The 15,261-nt window shown below is 44.0% G+C and overlaps 1 protein-coding gene across 6 annotated transcripts in view; it reads right to left on the bottom strand.

Moving 5' to 3' along the window:
• Positions 1-15,261, bottom strand: part of STIM1 (stromal interaction molecule 1) — a 255,509-nt gene that overhangs the window by 72,365 nt on the left and 167,883 nt on the right. For all 6 annotated transcript variants that reach the window (XM_066250756.1, XM_066250757.1, XM_066250758.1 and 3 more), the window contains exon 3: positions 4,505-4,619. In XM_066250756.1, coding sequence (XP_066106853.1) covers positions 4,505-4,619 — 115 coding nt within the window. The remainder of the gene's footprint in view (positions 1-4,504; positions 4,620-15,261) is intronic.

Here is a 15,261-nt window from a genome sequence, read left to right as displayed (position 1 = left end):
CCGCGGGCCTTCAGCAGACTGAGTAACCCCCCACTCGAGCCAGTGACCTTGGGTCCATGCTAGTGAGCTTTTTGCTCAAGCCAGATGAGCCCACGCTCAAGCTGGCAACCCCGGGGTCTCGAACCTGGGTCCTTCTGCATCCCAGTCCGACACTCTATCCACTGTGCCAACGCCTAGTCAGGTTGTATTGCATGTTTTAAAATTTCTTGCAGCATACTAGTATTCAGCAGCAAAACTGGTTGAAAATTGCTGATTTAGCATATTACAAAACATGAGGGAATAGTGGAAAACCCCTGATTTTGTAGTTAGTTGGTCAGAGCACAGGTGGACTGGGAACACTTAGAGCTTATGGCTGATTTGGTGTCTGAAGTTAGTGGGGTCTGTGCCCTTAACTTGTGAAGTCACCACTAATTCTGGGTAGTTAGCAATAAAACTGCATTCCATTATTTCACTTAAACATTCTCTCTGCCTGATTTTACTCATCTATAAATGGAGATAAGGAATATTCTAAATAATAAATCATAGTATTATAGTGTATAAAGTTTTGTGAGAAATAAAAGAGTTACTATAAGTAAAACATTCAGAACAATGTCTAGCACATACTAAACACTACAAAGATATTAGAACAATTTTTGAGTTCTTGTTTTTATTAAAGTTCAGAGCTGGCGGCTAATGTAGAGATCACCAGGCTTTTCTGCTAAACTTGAAATAACACAGAGAAAAGACTGGCTCCTAACATTAGTCAGAAATCTTAACAACACTAATCACATAGTTGATACTGAATTAGTCAACTAATGTTCTGAACACAAATCAACACTGCTGATATCTACATTATCTAGTGAGACTCAGACCAGGCAGTTTGAGCCAGTGCCAGGTTATTATTATACATGCTTTTTGTAGCTCTGGAAATAATCATTCCAGAGATATTAGGGGCCTTGCTCTTAAAAATGAACCAAATTGGCCCTGGCCGGTTGGCTCAGCGGTAGAGCGTCGGCCTAGCGTGCGGAGGACCCGGGTTTGATTCCCGGCCAGGGCACACAGGAGAAGCGCCCATTTGCTTCTCCACCCCTCCGCCGCGCTTTCCTCTCTGTCTCTCTTTTCCCCTCCTGCAGCCAAGGCTCCATTGGAGCAAAGATGGCCCGGGCGCTGGGGATGGCTCTGTGGCCTCTGCCTCAGGTGCTAGAGTGGCTCTGGTCGCAACATGGCAACACCCAGGATGGGCAAAGCATCGCCCCCTGGTGGGCAGAGCGTAGCCCCTGGTGGGCGTGCCGGGTGGATCCCGGTCGGGCGCATGTGGGAGTCTGTCTGACTGTCTCTCCCTGTTTCCAGCTTCAGAAAAATGAAAAACAAAACAAACAAACAAAAAATGAACCAAATTGTTGTGAGGAATAGTACACAAGAAGATTCTCACTTTTAGTCTGTCAGACATGACACATGGTGAGCAAATCCTAAAATGGCACGTATATATCACTTCTCAGCTTAGCTGAGAGCTGCAACACTGCACATTGTGTAGGCCCTAAGAAGAAAAATGCATTTGATGTGAACCCTGAGTGGAAACTCAATTGCTGAGATGGGCTCCCCATAGTCAACTGAAGGACCAAATTTTATAAATAGTACGAGTCTGGTGGTCATTTGCTGACGGACTTCACATGCACTCCATATACCAGGAAAAACCTCACCCTGAACTCTCAGCTTCCCACACCATCTCCCACTTGTTTACACCATCTGAGTCAAAAACTGCAGGGAATTTCCTCTTTCTACCAAAGGACTGAGACTTGCTCTGTTCAATCAGAGCTGAACAATTTTGATACCTCATTTGCATAAAATGGATCTAATGGAAACTTGGGGTTATTTTCTCTATAAAAGGCAGCTTCCCCTTTGTCTGGGGAAACACAATCTAGGTTGCACCTGACTCTGTGCCTTCTAGGTTGCAGCTTCTTTTGCTCAATAAAATGCTTTTATTTTATTACAGTCTAAAATTATTATTATTATTTTTAATTAAGGGAGAGGAAGGGAGGCAGAGATAGACTCATGTATGCACCCTCACTGGGATCCACCCAGCAAACCCACTAGGGGGAGATGCTCTGCCCATCCAGGGCATTGCTCCATTGCTCAGCAACAGAGCACCTGAAACAGAGGCCATGGAGCCATCATCAACACCTGGGACCAACTTGCTCCAATCGAGCCATGGCTGCAGGAGGGGGATGAGGGGGGACAGAGAGAAAGAGAGAGAGAGGTAGGGGAGAGAACTAAGAGAGGGAGCAGTGGAGAAGCAGATGGATGCTTCTCCTGTGTGCCCTGACCGGGAATCGAACCTGGGACATCCACACACTGGGCCGATGCTCTACCACTGAGCCAACCAGCCAGGGCCTAAAATTAATTTTGGTTTACAATTGAAATGTTTTTCTCTGCTCATCAGTAATGTGGACTAACTCGTGAAAACTCACTTCATTGTCTTCCATCTTCCTGTCATTTAGAATACATTTGGAAATGTTTCAAATAGTTGTTAAGTAAGTCCAGAAATAAAAGTTCTTACCAGAAAATTATCTTGGGCTGTTTTCCAATATTATGATTTAGGCCCTCTGTTTTGCCCTTTCTTGATCACTTTCCCTTCCCAGCTACTTCTGTGTGAGCCAGGAATGCGCTCCCTGCCATTCTTCATTCTAAGTTCCTACTTATGAAACCCACTCTTAAAACCCAGGCGCCATGTCCTCATGTTAATACAGAGAAATAAGTAAATTAAAACTACTTGGTACTAATAGAAGATTTTTCCTGGCAGTGCTAGTGAATTCCAAAGATCATTTCACTGATGGATCTCTCATCGTTGGACAGCCTGAGTTGCTAAGGAGCTATTAAACAAAAGCCTGCACAAGAAACTTGACTTCTAAAGATTTCCAGAAAGCTGTCTGTATAGCTAACTTACGCTTCTTCTACACTGATAAAAACACAGTTAAAAGAAACTATCAGCCTGCCCTGCCTAGTACCAGGATTATAACTTGTCCTGCTTCAAATTTTTTTTAAACATTTTTTGTTTTTTACTTTTTATTCATTTTAGAGAGGAGAGAGTGTGAGAGACAGAGACAGAGAGAGAGAGAGAGAGAGAGAGAGAGAGAGAGAGAGAGAATGGGGGCAGGGGGAGCAGGAAGCATCAACTCCCATATGTGCCTTGACCAGGCAAGTGCAGGGTTTCAAACCGGCGACCTCAGTGTTCCAGGTCGACGCTTTATCCACTGTGCCACCACAGGTCAGGTCCTGCTTCAAATTTAATGCTTTCTATCTACATTTTAGAAGATCCCTTCCAGATCTAAAATTCTATAATTCTAGGTAACAGTATAAACAAAAAGAGAAACTGCATCATTTTACCAAAACTGGTCTTCTCTACCACCGGACTAGTGCTTTCATCCAAGATGGTATGTGAAAGCATTCACCCAGAGAATAGAAGGCCCAGGTTTAAGTTTTGGCTCTACTTTTAACTAAATGCATGACAATAAACAGTAACTTCATAAATCTAGGCCTGAAGTTCCTTATCTGCAAAACCAGGGACCCTAGTGGTCACTTATGTTTAAACCTCCTTAGCATCAAGCCCCACTCTAACAGTAGGGAAGAGACTGCTCCTAATGTTGTTAGTATCAAAGAGGCTCTAGCCACAGATACAAGCAGAGAAAAGGCAAAAGCCCTGTTTTTCCTTTCCCTGTCAAGTTTCTCACGATTTGACATGCACTTCCAATCAGAACTCTGAAGCAAATATTCTAGAAAACAATGGTATTATTCATGGTTTAGCAGTTTTACACATGAAAAAGATTTCAAGTTTTTCTTTAATAAGTTAAATGTAAGTCAGCAGAATGATGTGAGTGCTGAAGGCCCTAGTATCTAATCAGATTGAACTAATAGATATACAGGGTCCAAAACTGAGAAGTTGATGGTCCTGTTCAACTCTGTCCTAATCAAACCACACCTGGGAGACTATATTCAACTCTAGGAGACACGGTCTAAGAAAGACATTAACAAAGGTGTTCACAGGAAGGAAACCAGATGAGGAGGAGGCTGGTTTTTTTCAAAGAACTAGGGCTACTTCACCCAGAAAAGAGAAAACTCAGGGGAGAAACTGTCTAACTTCCAATCTTTGAATCATCTAGAACTCAGCAGAGCTGGGACCAAATGGGGAGCTACAGAATAAAGGGGCTATCTCAAAAGCTCCTTCTCTCTGGAGATGAAGGAGCAAAAACTGGGGTGGTGGGGAGGTAGTAGGAGAGAGACAGGGATAAGATGGAATTTAATTATAATTACAGTGAAAAACAACCCCAACTCTGTTTGGAGCATCCCCCCATTCTCAGAGCAGTGACTATATTAATTCTTATTCAGCGATTGTATGTAGAACCACTTAAATAATTTGCTCTTTACTAAGCATTTTAAACTAATGACCTTCTAAGGTCAACATGATGCCCATCTTCTCTCTTCTCTAAATCTGGTAGAAACTTGGTTTGACAACGAGGCTGCCTATTACCTTCCGAGGACTTCCATGCCTTCCATAGGTCCTCCACACTGATGAGCTTATCCTCGCCATGGAAGGTGCTGTGTTTCACTGTCGGATCATGGTAATTGAGGTCTTCCCTGAGGAACTGCAAGGGAAAAGCATATAAGATAAAGCACAAGAGATACCTGAGAGTCAGTCCACCCAGATCTCCATACAGGTCATTGAGTTATCCACAGTAGACCCCCTCTACTCAATTCACAAGTGTGTCATATTACTCATCTATCTTTCCATGTGCCTATGTCCTAGTTGCCAACTAGAGAGCCTTCTCTCCTTTGTAATATGTTTCCCTTGAAAAAAATAAATAAATATGAATAATAGATGTCTTCCTTTTTTAATTATGGAAAGATAATAAATGACAGTTTAACTGGAATTCAATAAGCCAGAAGAAAGAAGGGAGGAAAAATTAATAATTTTTTAGCATTTATTTATATTGAATATATTAAGCAATATTCCAAGAACTTCTACCGTATTTTCTCATCTAATCCTCAAAACCAATGAATTATCATACCTATTTTACAAATGAGAACAGTGATATTCTCATATTGTTAGTGACTTGAGGCTTCAGGTGATTACAGCCCCTAGCTTTTGAGTTACTTCACCTGACGCCCCTGCTGAGCCATGCCCAGATTACGAATACATGGCAAAATAAATGTTGCTGTTTTATGCCACCAAGTTTTAGGGAAGTTTGTTATATAGCATTAGATAACTGAAACATTTGCTCAAGGTAATAAGTGATGGAGTTAGCAGTCCAACCCAAGATACCAGGTTTAAGAGTCTACATTTTTGCCCTTCACTACATATGCTGTCCTTTATTTATCTGGGTTTCTTTTCAAAATATACTTTAATAAGGAAGAAAAAAAAAGTCAAAGCTTTTAAAAATTTAACTGGTAATTAACTTCATAGATACTCAATCAGCCTGATCCCTAACCTCATTAGTATGTACAGGGTTGAACACCGATTACTGCTTTCCACAGAGCCTCAAATATCAAAGAAATATGCAATTTTGAGCCCTGGCAATGGTAGAACAGCAGCCCAATGTGTTCTGGGTTCAATTCCCATTCTGGGCACACAGGGGAAGCAACTATCTGCTTCTCCAACCTCCTCCCCTTCTCTCTCCTTCTCTCTCTCTCCCCCTCCCACTGCCACAGCTTGAATGGTTCGAGCAATTTGGCGCCAGGTGCTGAGGATGGCTCCATGGTCTCGCCTCAGGCGTTGAAATAGCTCTGCTCAGAGCAGCGGCCCCAGATGGGCAGAGCATCACCCTCTAGTGGGCTTGCCAGGTAGATCCTGGTCGGGGAGCATAAGGGAGTCTGTCTCTCTGCCTCCCTGCCTCTCACTTAATAAAAAAAAAAAATGCAATTCTGGTCACTATTCTCACAGAGCACATTTTAGTAGGATTCTCATAAACTGTCTTTCTATCCATCTTTCTTTATACCAGGGTGCAGGAAACAGTCTGACCCTGAGTAATGTCAATAAATGTTGCTGACTAAATGAACAGATGATTAACAGTATGGTCCCAGGTTCCCCGAACTTTATAAATAAGGGGTTTTGTAGACATTGAGACAGCTGGGCTTAATAACTCAGGCAAGAAGTTTGAAAACAGTCCACACTGGAGCATTCTCAGCCAAATCACAGTATAGGCTGCTGTGCACAAGGAACAATAATGTAGCGCTGCTACAAAGATGGACATAGTCACTATCTGTCCTGTCCAAAGAGTTGCCACTAGGTATATATGGCTATTGAGCACTCATAATGTGGCTTGTGTCACTAAAGAACTGAAAATTTTAAAACATTAATTTAGATTTATATAGCTACATGGTAGAGTACAGCTCTAATATGTTCTCTACTGAGGATATGGGTATGGTCAGCTATACCCCCACAGGGGCTAGAATGGTGTAGGGAAGTCACGAGTTCTAGTGAGATGAAACCGTGAGAGTGGTGCTCACAAACATAGGTTTGACAGCTCTTTGCGCCCTCTAGCCACAACTAAATTCAAGTCTCTCTTATATTTGATAATTAAGCTTTCCAGCTCCCCAACTCTTATTTAAAATTGCCTAGAGAGCCTGACCAGTGGAGGTGCAGTGGACTGAGCGTCAGCCTGGAACACTGAGGGTCCCAGTTCAAAACCCTGAGGTCACTGATTTGAGCAAAGGCTTGCCCACTTGTGTTAAGGGTCACCAGCTTGAGCGTGGGATTATCAACATAACCCAAGGTCACTGGCTTGAAGCTTAAGGTCACCAGTTCAAACCCAAGATCACTGGCTTGAGGCCCAAGGTCATTGGCTTGAGTCCAAGGTCACTGGCTTAAGCAAGGGGTCAGGTCACTGAATTGGCTTAAACCCCCTAGACAAGGCATGTATAAGAAGCAATAAATAAACAATTAAAAAAATGAAGCACCTACAAGTTGATACTTCTCATCTCTCTCTTCCTCACCCCTACCCTTAAATAAACAAACAAACAAACAAATACAATTGTTTACAAAATTAAGTAGGTGACCTGGTGAAGAGCCCAGAGCAAGAAGATATTGCCAATTTCTGGGGAAAAAAACTGATTAAAGTATTTTTTTACTTTTTTTTTTTTTTTTTTTTTCCTGAAGCTGGAAACGGGGAGAGACAGTCAGACAGACCCCCGCATGCGCCCGACCAGGATCCACCTGGCACACCCACCAGGGGGCGACGCTCTGCCCACCAGGGGGCGATGCTCTGCCCCTCCGGGGCGTCGCTCTGTCGCAACCAGAGCCACTCTAGCACCTGGGGCAGAGGCCAAGGAGCCATCCCCAGCGCCTAGGCCATCTTTGCTCCAATGGAGCCTCGGCTGCAGGAGGGGAAGAGAGAGACAGAGAGGAAGGAGAGGGGGAGGGGTGGAGAAGCAGATGGGTGCTTCTCCTGTGTGCCCTGGCCGGGAATCAAACCCGGGACTCCTGCACGCCAGGCCGACGCTCTACCACTGAGCCAACCGGCCAGGGCCTTTTTTTTACTTTTTAATAGTCAGCTTTCGGCAATCTGAGATTCAATTTATTATATACTATAAATTGTGAATCTTAGCTTTTTCCCACAAATTGCCACCCAGAAAACCCTATTTATTAAATTATCTGTCTTTTGTTCCTTTTTGAAAAACATGTTTTAATAATTAATTCCTTACATATAGGGGGTATGTTCTATGTTCTCCATTCTTTTGTACTAAGCCATATTTCTATTTCTATGCTAGTACTTGACTATTATTTTATATTTTTTATTTTATTTTATACTTTAAAAGTTTTTTTCTAATACCCCCTCTTCCTATGGCTCTTCTATAGTATTTCAATTTTGTTAATTCTATTGAGAATCTGACTGCTCTAACTAGGAACCTAAGTGATGAGGTCACTAGACCTTAAACACAGACACTGAGACATATCAGAGAAGACACAGTCACAAACAGTCTGAGACAGCCAGTTTGGGGACAGAAATTCATTCATTTATTCAACAAATATAAGATTTCTAAGTATTAGGCATAGTTTCAGGTCTTAGAAATGAAGTAGGTAGCAAAAAGGCATACAAATTTTTCTCTTCATTGAACTAATGTAACAGAGAGAAATGCTCACTCTCTCTGATTCCAATTTGTTCAAGCCTGCTGATGTTCCCATGGCCCTCGGGCTAATAGCTCCTGCTTTAGACACACTAATCATTAGAGAAATTCTAATGATTAAAATGAGTTTTTATAAAAACAGCCCCTTGCATGTTCCCTTCTCTTGACACAAAAGAAGCCTACACTCTGTACTTTCTTAAAATGGATTTGAAGATTAGGACTTCCATCTTCTCCGTGGTGCTTTCTCAATCAATAAATCTTTCCTTACTCCAAACTCTGACATTTTTAATTCTGTCCTTTCAAAGCACTGGGTACACAAACTTTGGACCAGAAATACTAACATTCTATTTGGGTGAAAAACAATAATTTCTTTAAAGAAGGAAAGAATAGGGAATGCCAAAACTAGTAGTATTGGTGATCTGTCATTTAATTAGAGGAGTCAAGGAAGGGAACTGTTGGGCAGATAAAATATATTATGCTCACTTTGTTAAAGATGGCGCTGCCCACGTGAAAACCATCGCCCAGGTGATATTAATGTGTGTTGGGAGCGGGCTGTGGGCAGGCAGGATCCTTGTAGCCTGGGGCTTGGTTTTAGAACTAAGCTTTTCCCACCCTTTTTGATGTGGGGTGGTGCAATCCCATCATGCCTCAGATAAGTGACTTTGTATTAGAGACTTCCCTATTTTGTATATTGGATTAAATGTTTTGATTTCTGCACTATAAAATGGGGCAGACCGGGAGCTTGCTCTCTCAGTTCCTGAGATTAGCATTAGAGGAGAGAGCAGAGAAAGGCCATGTGGAGAAGCCAGGGGAAGCAACCAAGATGGCAGAATGCTGAAGGAGAAGCCAGTTAGTGCAGAATTTGTGCAGGAGAAGGAGATGGGGAACAGAGGTGAATAAGTCTGGTGAGCTACAAACCTTTGATTCTAGGAAACTCGGATAAGTCAGTAGCTTTGTTAGCACTGAATGAATGGGTTTTGGAGCCCAGTGTGTGTTTTTACTTGCCCGCCGGGTGTAAGCTAGGATTAAAGATGATGGCCCACCAGTTCTTGGCTCCATTGTTTCATTACTGTCTGTCCAAATCTAATGAGAACCTACATGGGCCAGGTGGCTGTGATGGTGGCTGTGGCTACTGGCCCTACTGGCTTTACATTTGGCATAGTCTGTGGCAGGATTCAATACAGATGAGTAGGGAGCCACCTTTGAGTGGTGGAGTAGAGGACTAGCTGCTGTTACGTTTCCCCATGGCTGTCCTTTTGGGGACCACAGGCTGTCTGACTTTTACAGCCATGCATGAGGAAACCAAGAGCTCTGTGGAAGAGGCTGCCTGGGACCTGCAAACTGAGCAGTGGAAGGAGCTGGAGCAAACGCGGGAGAAACAGATGCTGACCCTGGAGCTGGAGGAAGCGCTGGAGGAAGAGGCCGACCAGGTTTGCAAGATTCGCCTGGAAATGGAGCAAATGCTGGAGAAGGAATCACAGTTTCACGAGTTGCAAATTGCCCTGGACGTTATGAAGAGCCAGCAGCGGCAGGAGGCCAGGGCTGAGGCCGGAGCTGGAGATGCAAGGCCTGCAGAGCAGAAGGCGGCAGCGGCCTGGGACTCGGGACTCGAGCCCGACAGTGGGAGCTGGTGTTTTCAGTGAGGAGAATCAGGCTGGAGTCCGCAGTCTCCAGAAGCTGAGAGCCCAGCTGGAAGGAGTACCTACTACGGCCTTGATAGGTCTGCAATTTTGGGACATGGGGTGAATGCCATCATGCTCTCCGGAGCAGAGATGGAAATGCTGACTGCCATTGCCACGTGCTCCTCCTTGGGACAATGTAAGACCTGCCAGGACGGTAGGGATGAGGGGTGTGGCCGAGGCCCCATGTGCGTGGACCAATTTCCTGGACTACGACCGGAGTGTGCACTGGCTCCTTTGTTGGATGGACTTATGGATTTTGGACAGTGTGAAATACCCTGATGGGGTGGGGGCAGCTTTGCTGGAGGTGCTTTCCTTGCCCCAGGAAGCTTTTCACACAGCTAGAAAGAAGGCTAAGGACATTTTGCGCTTTTGGCAAAGTGCTCAGAGACTGGTGAAGTGTACCTTTGTAATTGTTGAAATTGTATAATTTGTCATGTTGTTGTAATTTGTGTAATGTGCCTAATTTCCTTGCACAGGGATGCCAGTGGTGTAGATTGTGGGTAGTAAAGTGAGCATAGGGGTGGATTGTTGGGCAGATAAAATATATATATTATGCTCACTTTGTTAAAGATGGTGCTGCCCACATGGAAGCCATCGCCCAGGTGATATTAATGTGTGTTGGGAGCGGGCTGTGGGCAGGCAGGATCCTTGTAGCCTGGGGCTTGGTTTTAGGACTAAGCCTTTCTCACCCTTTTTGATGTGGAGTGGTGCAATCCCATCATGCCTCAGATAAGTGACTTTGTATTAGAGACTTCCCTATTTTGTATATTGGATTAAATGTTTTGATCTCTGCACTATAAAGTGGGGCAGACTGGGAGCTTGCTCTCTCAGTTCCTGAGATTAGCATCAGAGGAGAGAGCAGAGAAAGGAGAGTAGAGAAAGGCCACGTGGAGGAGGCCAGGGGAAGCAGCCAAGATGGCAGAATGCTGAAGGAGAAGCCAGTTAGTGCAGAGTTTGTTCAGAAGAAGGAGATGGGGAACAGAGGTGAATAAGTCTGGTGAGCTACAAACCTTTGATTCTAGGAAACTCGGATAAGTCAGTAGCTTTGTGAGCACTGAATGAGTGGGTTTTGGAGCTCAGTGTGTGTTTTTACTTGCCCACTGGGTGCAAGCTAGGATTAAAGATGATGGCCCACCAGTTCTTGGCTCCATTGTTCCATTACTGTCTGTCCGAATCTAATGTGAACCTGCACTGGCCAGGCAGCTGTGATGGTGGCAGTGCCTACTGGCTTTACAGGAACTTTTAAGCAAACATCTGAGGAAGATGTTGGAGAAATGCAGGCAAACTAACCAGAAGAAGAGTATCCCAAGAATATAGATGGCAAATGCAAAGACCCTGAGGCAAGGAGTTATTTGGTATGTTCACTGAATAGCCAGAAGACCAGTGTGGCAAAAGAGGAATGAGAAGAGGTGGTAATTATATAAGAGGAATTCAGAGAAGCAACAGGATGCATATCCCAAAAGTTCCGACAGGCCATTAAAAGAACTTTGACTTTTAACTCTGAGATGGAAGCTGTTGGAAGAATTTAAACAGTGATGCAATACGATCACATATGCATTTTTAAAAAGATTTTCCTGAATGCTATGTTGAAAAGCAGATGATAGGAGAGCAATGGCAGATGCAGAAAACCAGTCAGGTGGCTATTGCAATACTCTAGGTATAAGCTAGTGGTGGCTTAAAACAAGGCAATAGGCCCTGGCCAGTTGGCTCAGTGGTAGAGCGTCGGCCTGGCGTGCAGGAGTCCCGTATTCGATTCCCGGCCAGGGCACACAGGAGAAGCACCCATCTGCTTCTCCACCCCTCCCCTTCTCCTTCCTCTCTGTCTCTCTCTTCCCCTCCCGCAGCGAGGCTCCATTGGCGTAAGGATGGCCTGGGTGCTGGGGATGGCTCCTTGGCCTCTGCCCCAGGCGCTAGAGTGGCTCTGGTCGCAACAGAGCGATGCTCCTGAGGGGCAGAGCATCACCCCCTGGTGGGCATGCCGGGTGGATCCCGGTCGGGTGCATGCGGGGGTCTGTCTGACTGTCTCTCCCCGTTTCCAGCTTCAGAAAAATACAAAAAAAAACCAAAAACAAGGCAATAGTGTGGGGGTTGTGAGGAGTTGTCAGGTTTGGGATATACTATTTTAAAGAGATAGAATTTGTAACCCCCAAAATTTTTTAGTTTTGATTCATCAGGTTCTTTAAAGTATACCCTAATTTGGTTCTCTTAGGCTCTAACCCAGAACCTCTTAATCTAGGACTAGAGAAACATATTTCATATGCAGTCCTTAGGAGAAGAAATGCAAAAATCTCTAAGGAATGGTATTTTCTGCCATTACTAGCTAACTCCAGAAAACATGAGATATACCAGCTGCTTATGGAGAGCCAGCAAAAAACAGACTGCTGCTTATAGTTAAGTCTGAACACTGAGGTCTATGGAGAGCAGAGAGGTTCATGGGAAGAAAATCTAAGGAGGATCTGCACAGGAGTCTGCATATAGGCTCTACTAGTGCCACAAACCATGCAAAGGAGCGTGAGGTCCGAAAACAAAGACAGGAAGATGATGCCAAATGCAGTGTGTGAGCCAACAAAAGCTCTACCTGAGGAAGGGTCTGCACCTGAGTGCAGCCTCTTCAGAGACAAAGCGAAGCTGCAACAATCAAGCCTTATGAGTAGGGAGGGCATGTACTTGCAAATACAGAGCTCCAAAGCTATAGAAGCAGACCCCTAACTTCCTGTGTGACTTTTGGGGAAGTTACTTAGCCTCTGTGAGCCTGTTTTCCCCTCAAAACGAAGGGTAACTATCCCTCTCATTTGAGTGTGAGAAGTTAAATGGGACTTGTTTGAAGCCTTTGCATGTGTCTTTTAATGACCGACAGAGCATTTTATAAATTGAACCTGTTTAAAAATAAAAAACTTTATCCAAAAAATACCTAAGAGCACTGAGCTTTAGTGACAACTTTAGAATTTAACATAGAAGAGGCTTATGGGCAGCAATTTTTTGTTTGTTTGTTTATGTGTTTTTAGCAGCAATTTGATTAGAAGGGAGAGTGGTGGCTAAGGGATTTGTCACGAAGTTGTGTTTGCATAACAAACACATTGTTTTGTGTAGATTGTCCATTACAAATTAATTTTAAAATGCAACATTTTATGAAGATATTTTTCATATTTTACTTAAAAATTAAGAAAAACTCAATTGTTCATATCAAAGAATATATATATATATATATATATATATATATATATATATATATATATAGTAATTTGGGCAGCTTAGAGGTAGGGAAGTTGGTGTGGAAATAATGAGGGCTTAAGATCTTACCCCTGACACCCCTCCTGGGTTCACATATCTACCTGGTGACAATCTGCCAGAGCTGAGCAGCACCTGCCTCCTTCTGAAGTGGCATATGCTCTCTAGTTTGCCACAGCTCCCCCCCTCCAGATTTATGCATGTGCATTTGTACAGCCCACATCACTCGGTAATGATACTCCCGGCCCCCTCAGAGGCACGGAGCGTGTGATTCCTCATGAACACAAAAGCACTCTGTAAGTTTTAAAGGACAACTAGGTTAGTTGTGATTATTAATGTAAGAAAGTTGAAATAAGGATATGGAAATAAGAGAAAAAAGCTTCTTGACCAAAGGTGACTCTTCTGTTCCTTTGACAGAAAAGCCCCTGTGAATACCCTTATTATTCTTATATGTCTACCTCCCCTACCAAAAACTATATACCCTCTAATAGAAAATCGCAGTTACCCAGCCATAAGCACAGCATACAAGAATGTTGTATTGAACTAGAACTCTAATGTTTTATATACTTGAAGCAGCCATTACCACCATATTACTCTGAACACTGTCCTGTATACAGCTAATAGTTAAAGTCTGATTTAAGACAAAGTTTAAAGGTAACAAAAACCAAAAACAAACAGGCAACTTTTGGCTCCACAAGGATTTACTATTTCAGACTCAGAACAAGCAGCTCTTCTCTCAGGGAGGCCTAAGGAGGCTCCCTAAAAGTCTTGCCTTACCATGGGGAATGCAGCACATTGGCTAGAGCTTCAGCTTAATAGCTCTCCAAAGAGCCAAGGGACCAGCTGTCACTAGGTATATTTAGCTCTATGAGCTCAGCAAAGTAATCTTGGTGATGGAACAAAGCATGCAACCCCATCCCAACTCTTAAGCAGTAGTGAAGTGTGAGTGACAGCAAAGAAGAGGGGAGACCTCTCTCTAGAAACCCCACAAAATGGGCCCAGCAAGCTCCATCAGTGAATAGAATTCACAGATATAAAGTCAGAAGAGGAGCAGCATGTCTTTGGGATCTGGGTGGGTCTCTTGAATCCTTAGAACTAATTACTCTCCCCCTCTTTCCTACCTTGTTCCTCACTGCTCACCTTCCATGTCTCCCAAACCAAATCACACCACTTCTACTCCTACTTCCCCCCACACACTATATTTAGACCCATAAGACACATGCCCCAGGCCTGAGAAGCTTCTCAATTCATATTCACCCCTGAACATCTAGCAAGGGCCCACATTTTAACTACAACAGCTCTGAATGCCTTCTATAGAGATCTCTGAAACATGAACGTCTCAGAGGTGAATCTGTCTGCAGTGAGACCAGAAGCTATTGCTTGAGGGCAGGTAAAGCAGTCATTTCTCATTCACCTTGATACACCTAGTCTGACTCCTGCCAGTCCATCACCAGAATAACCTTTGTAAAATAGAAATCTAACTATACCAAAGCAGCTACTTAAAATCTTATGGCTTCCAGCCCTGGCTAGTTGACTCAGTGGATAGAGCGTCGGCCTAGTGTGCGGACGTCCTGGGTTCGATTCCCAGTCAGAGCACACAGGAGAAGCGACCATTTGCTTCTTTTCCCCTTCCTCTTCTCCCCCTTCTTTCTCTCTTCTCCTCTCACAGACAATGGCTCATTTGGTTTGAGCATCGGCCCTTGCTGCTGAGGATAGCTCGGTTCATCTGAGCATTGGCCCCAGATGGGGGTTGCTGGGTCGATCCTGGTTAGGGCGCATGCGGGAGTCCGTCTAACTCCCCTCCTCTCACTTAAAAAAAATCTCATGGCTCCCCATTACCTACAGGATAAAGCTTTATCTTCTTGGCTTTGCATTTAAGACCTTCTCCTATCTGGCCCATAAACTAACTTGCCAGTCAGCTTCCTGGCCGCTGTCCCTCCCTACCAGATACCTACATTCCAGACCAGGGATCAGGAAAATATGGCAATGGGCCAAATCTAGTTTGCTGCTTATTTTTGTAAATAAAATTTTATTAGACTATAGCAGCGGTTCTCAACCTGTGGGTCGCGACCCCAGTGGGAGTCGAACGACCATGGCTTTAGGCGACCCCTGTGTTTTGGTCGTTCGACCCCCACCGGGGTCGCGACTCACAGGTTGAAAACCGCTGGACTATATAGCAACACTTATTCATTTATACTATCGCTGCTTTTGTGCTACAAAGGCAGAGTTGAGTTGTGACAAAGCCTAAACTACT

This window comes from Saccopteryx bilineata, chromosome 1, assembly GCF_036850765.1.
Source record: "Saccopteryx bilineata isolate mSacBil1 chromosome 1, mSacBil1_pri_phased_curated, whole genome shotgun sequence".
NCBI lineage: Eukaryota > Metazoa > Chordata > Mammalia > Chiroptera > Emballonuridae > Saccopteryx > Saccopteryx bilineata.
Note: the sequence above shows the minus strand (reverse complement) of the source record. Positions and strands in the feature narration are given on the sequence as shown.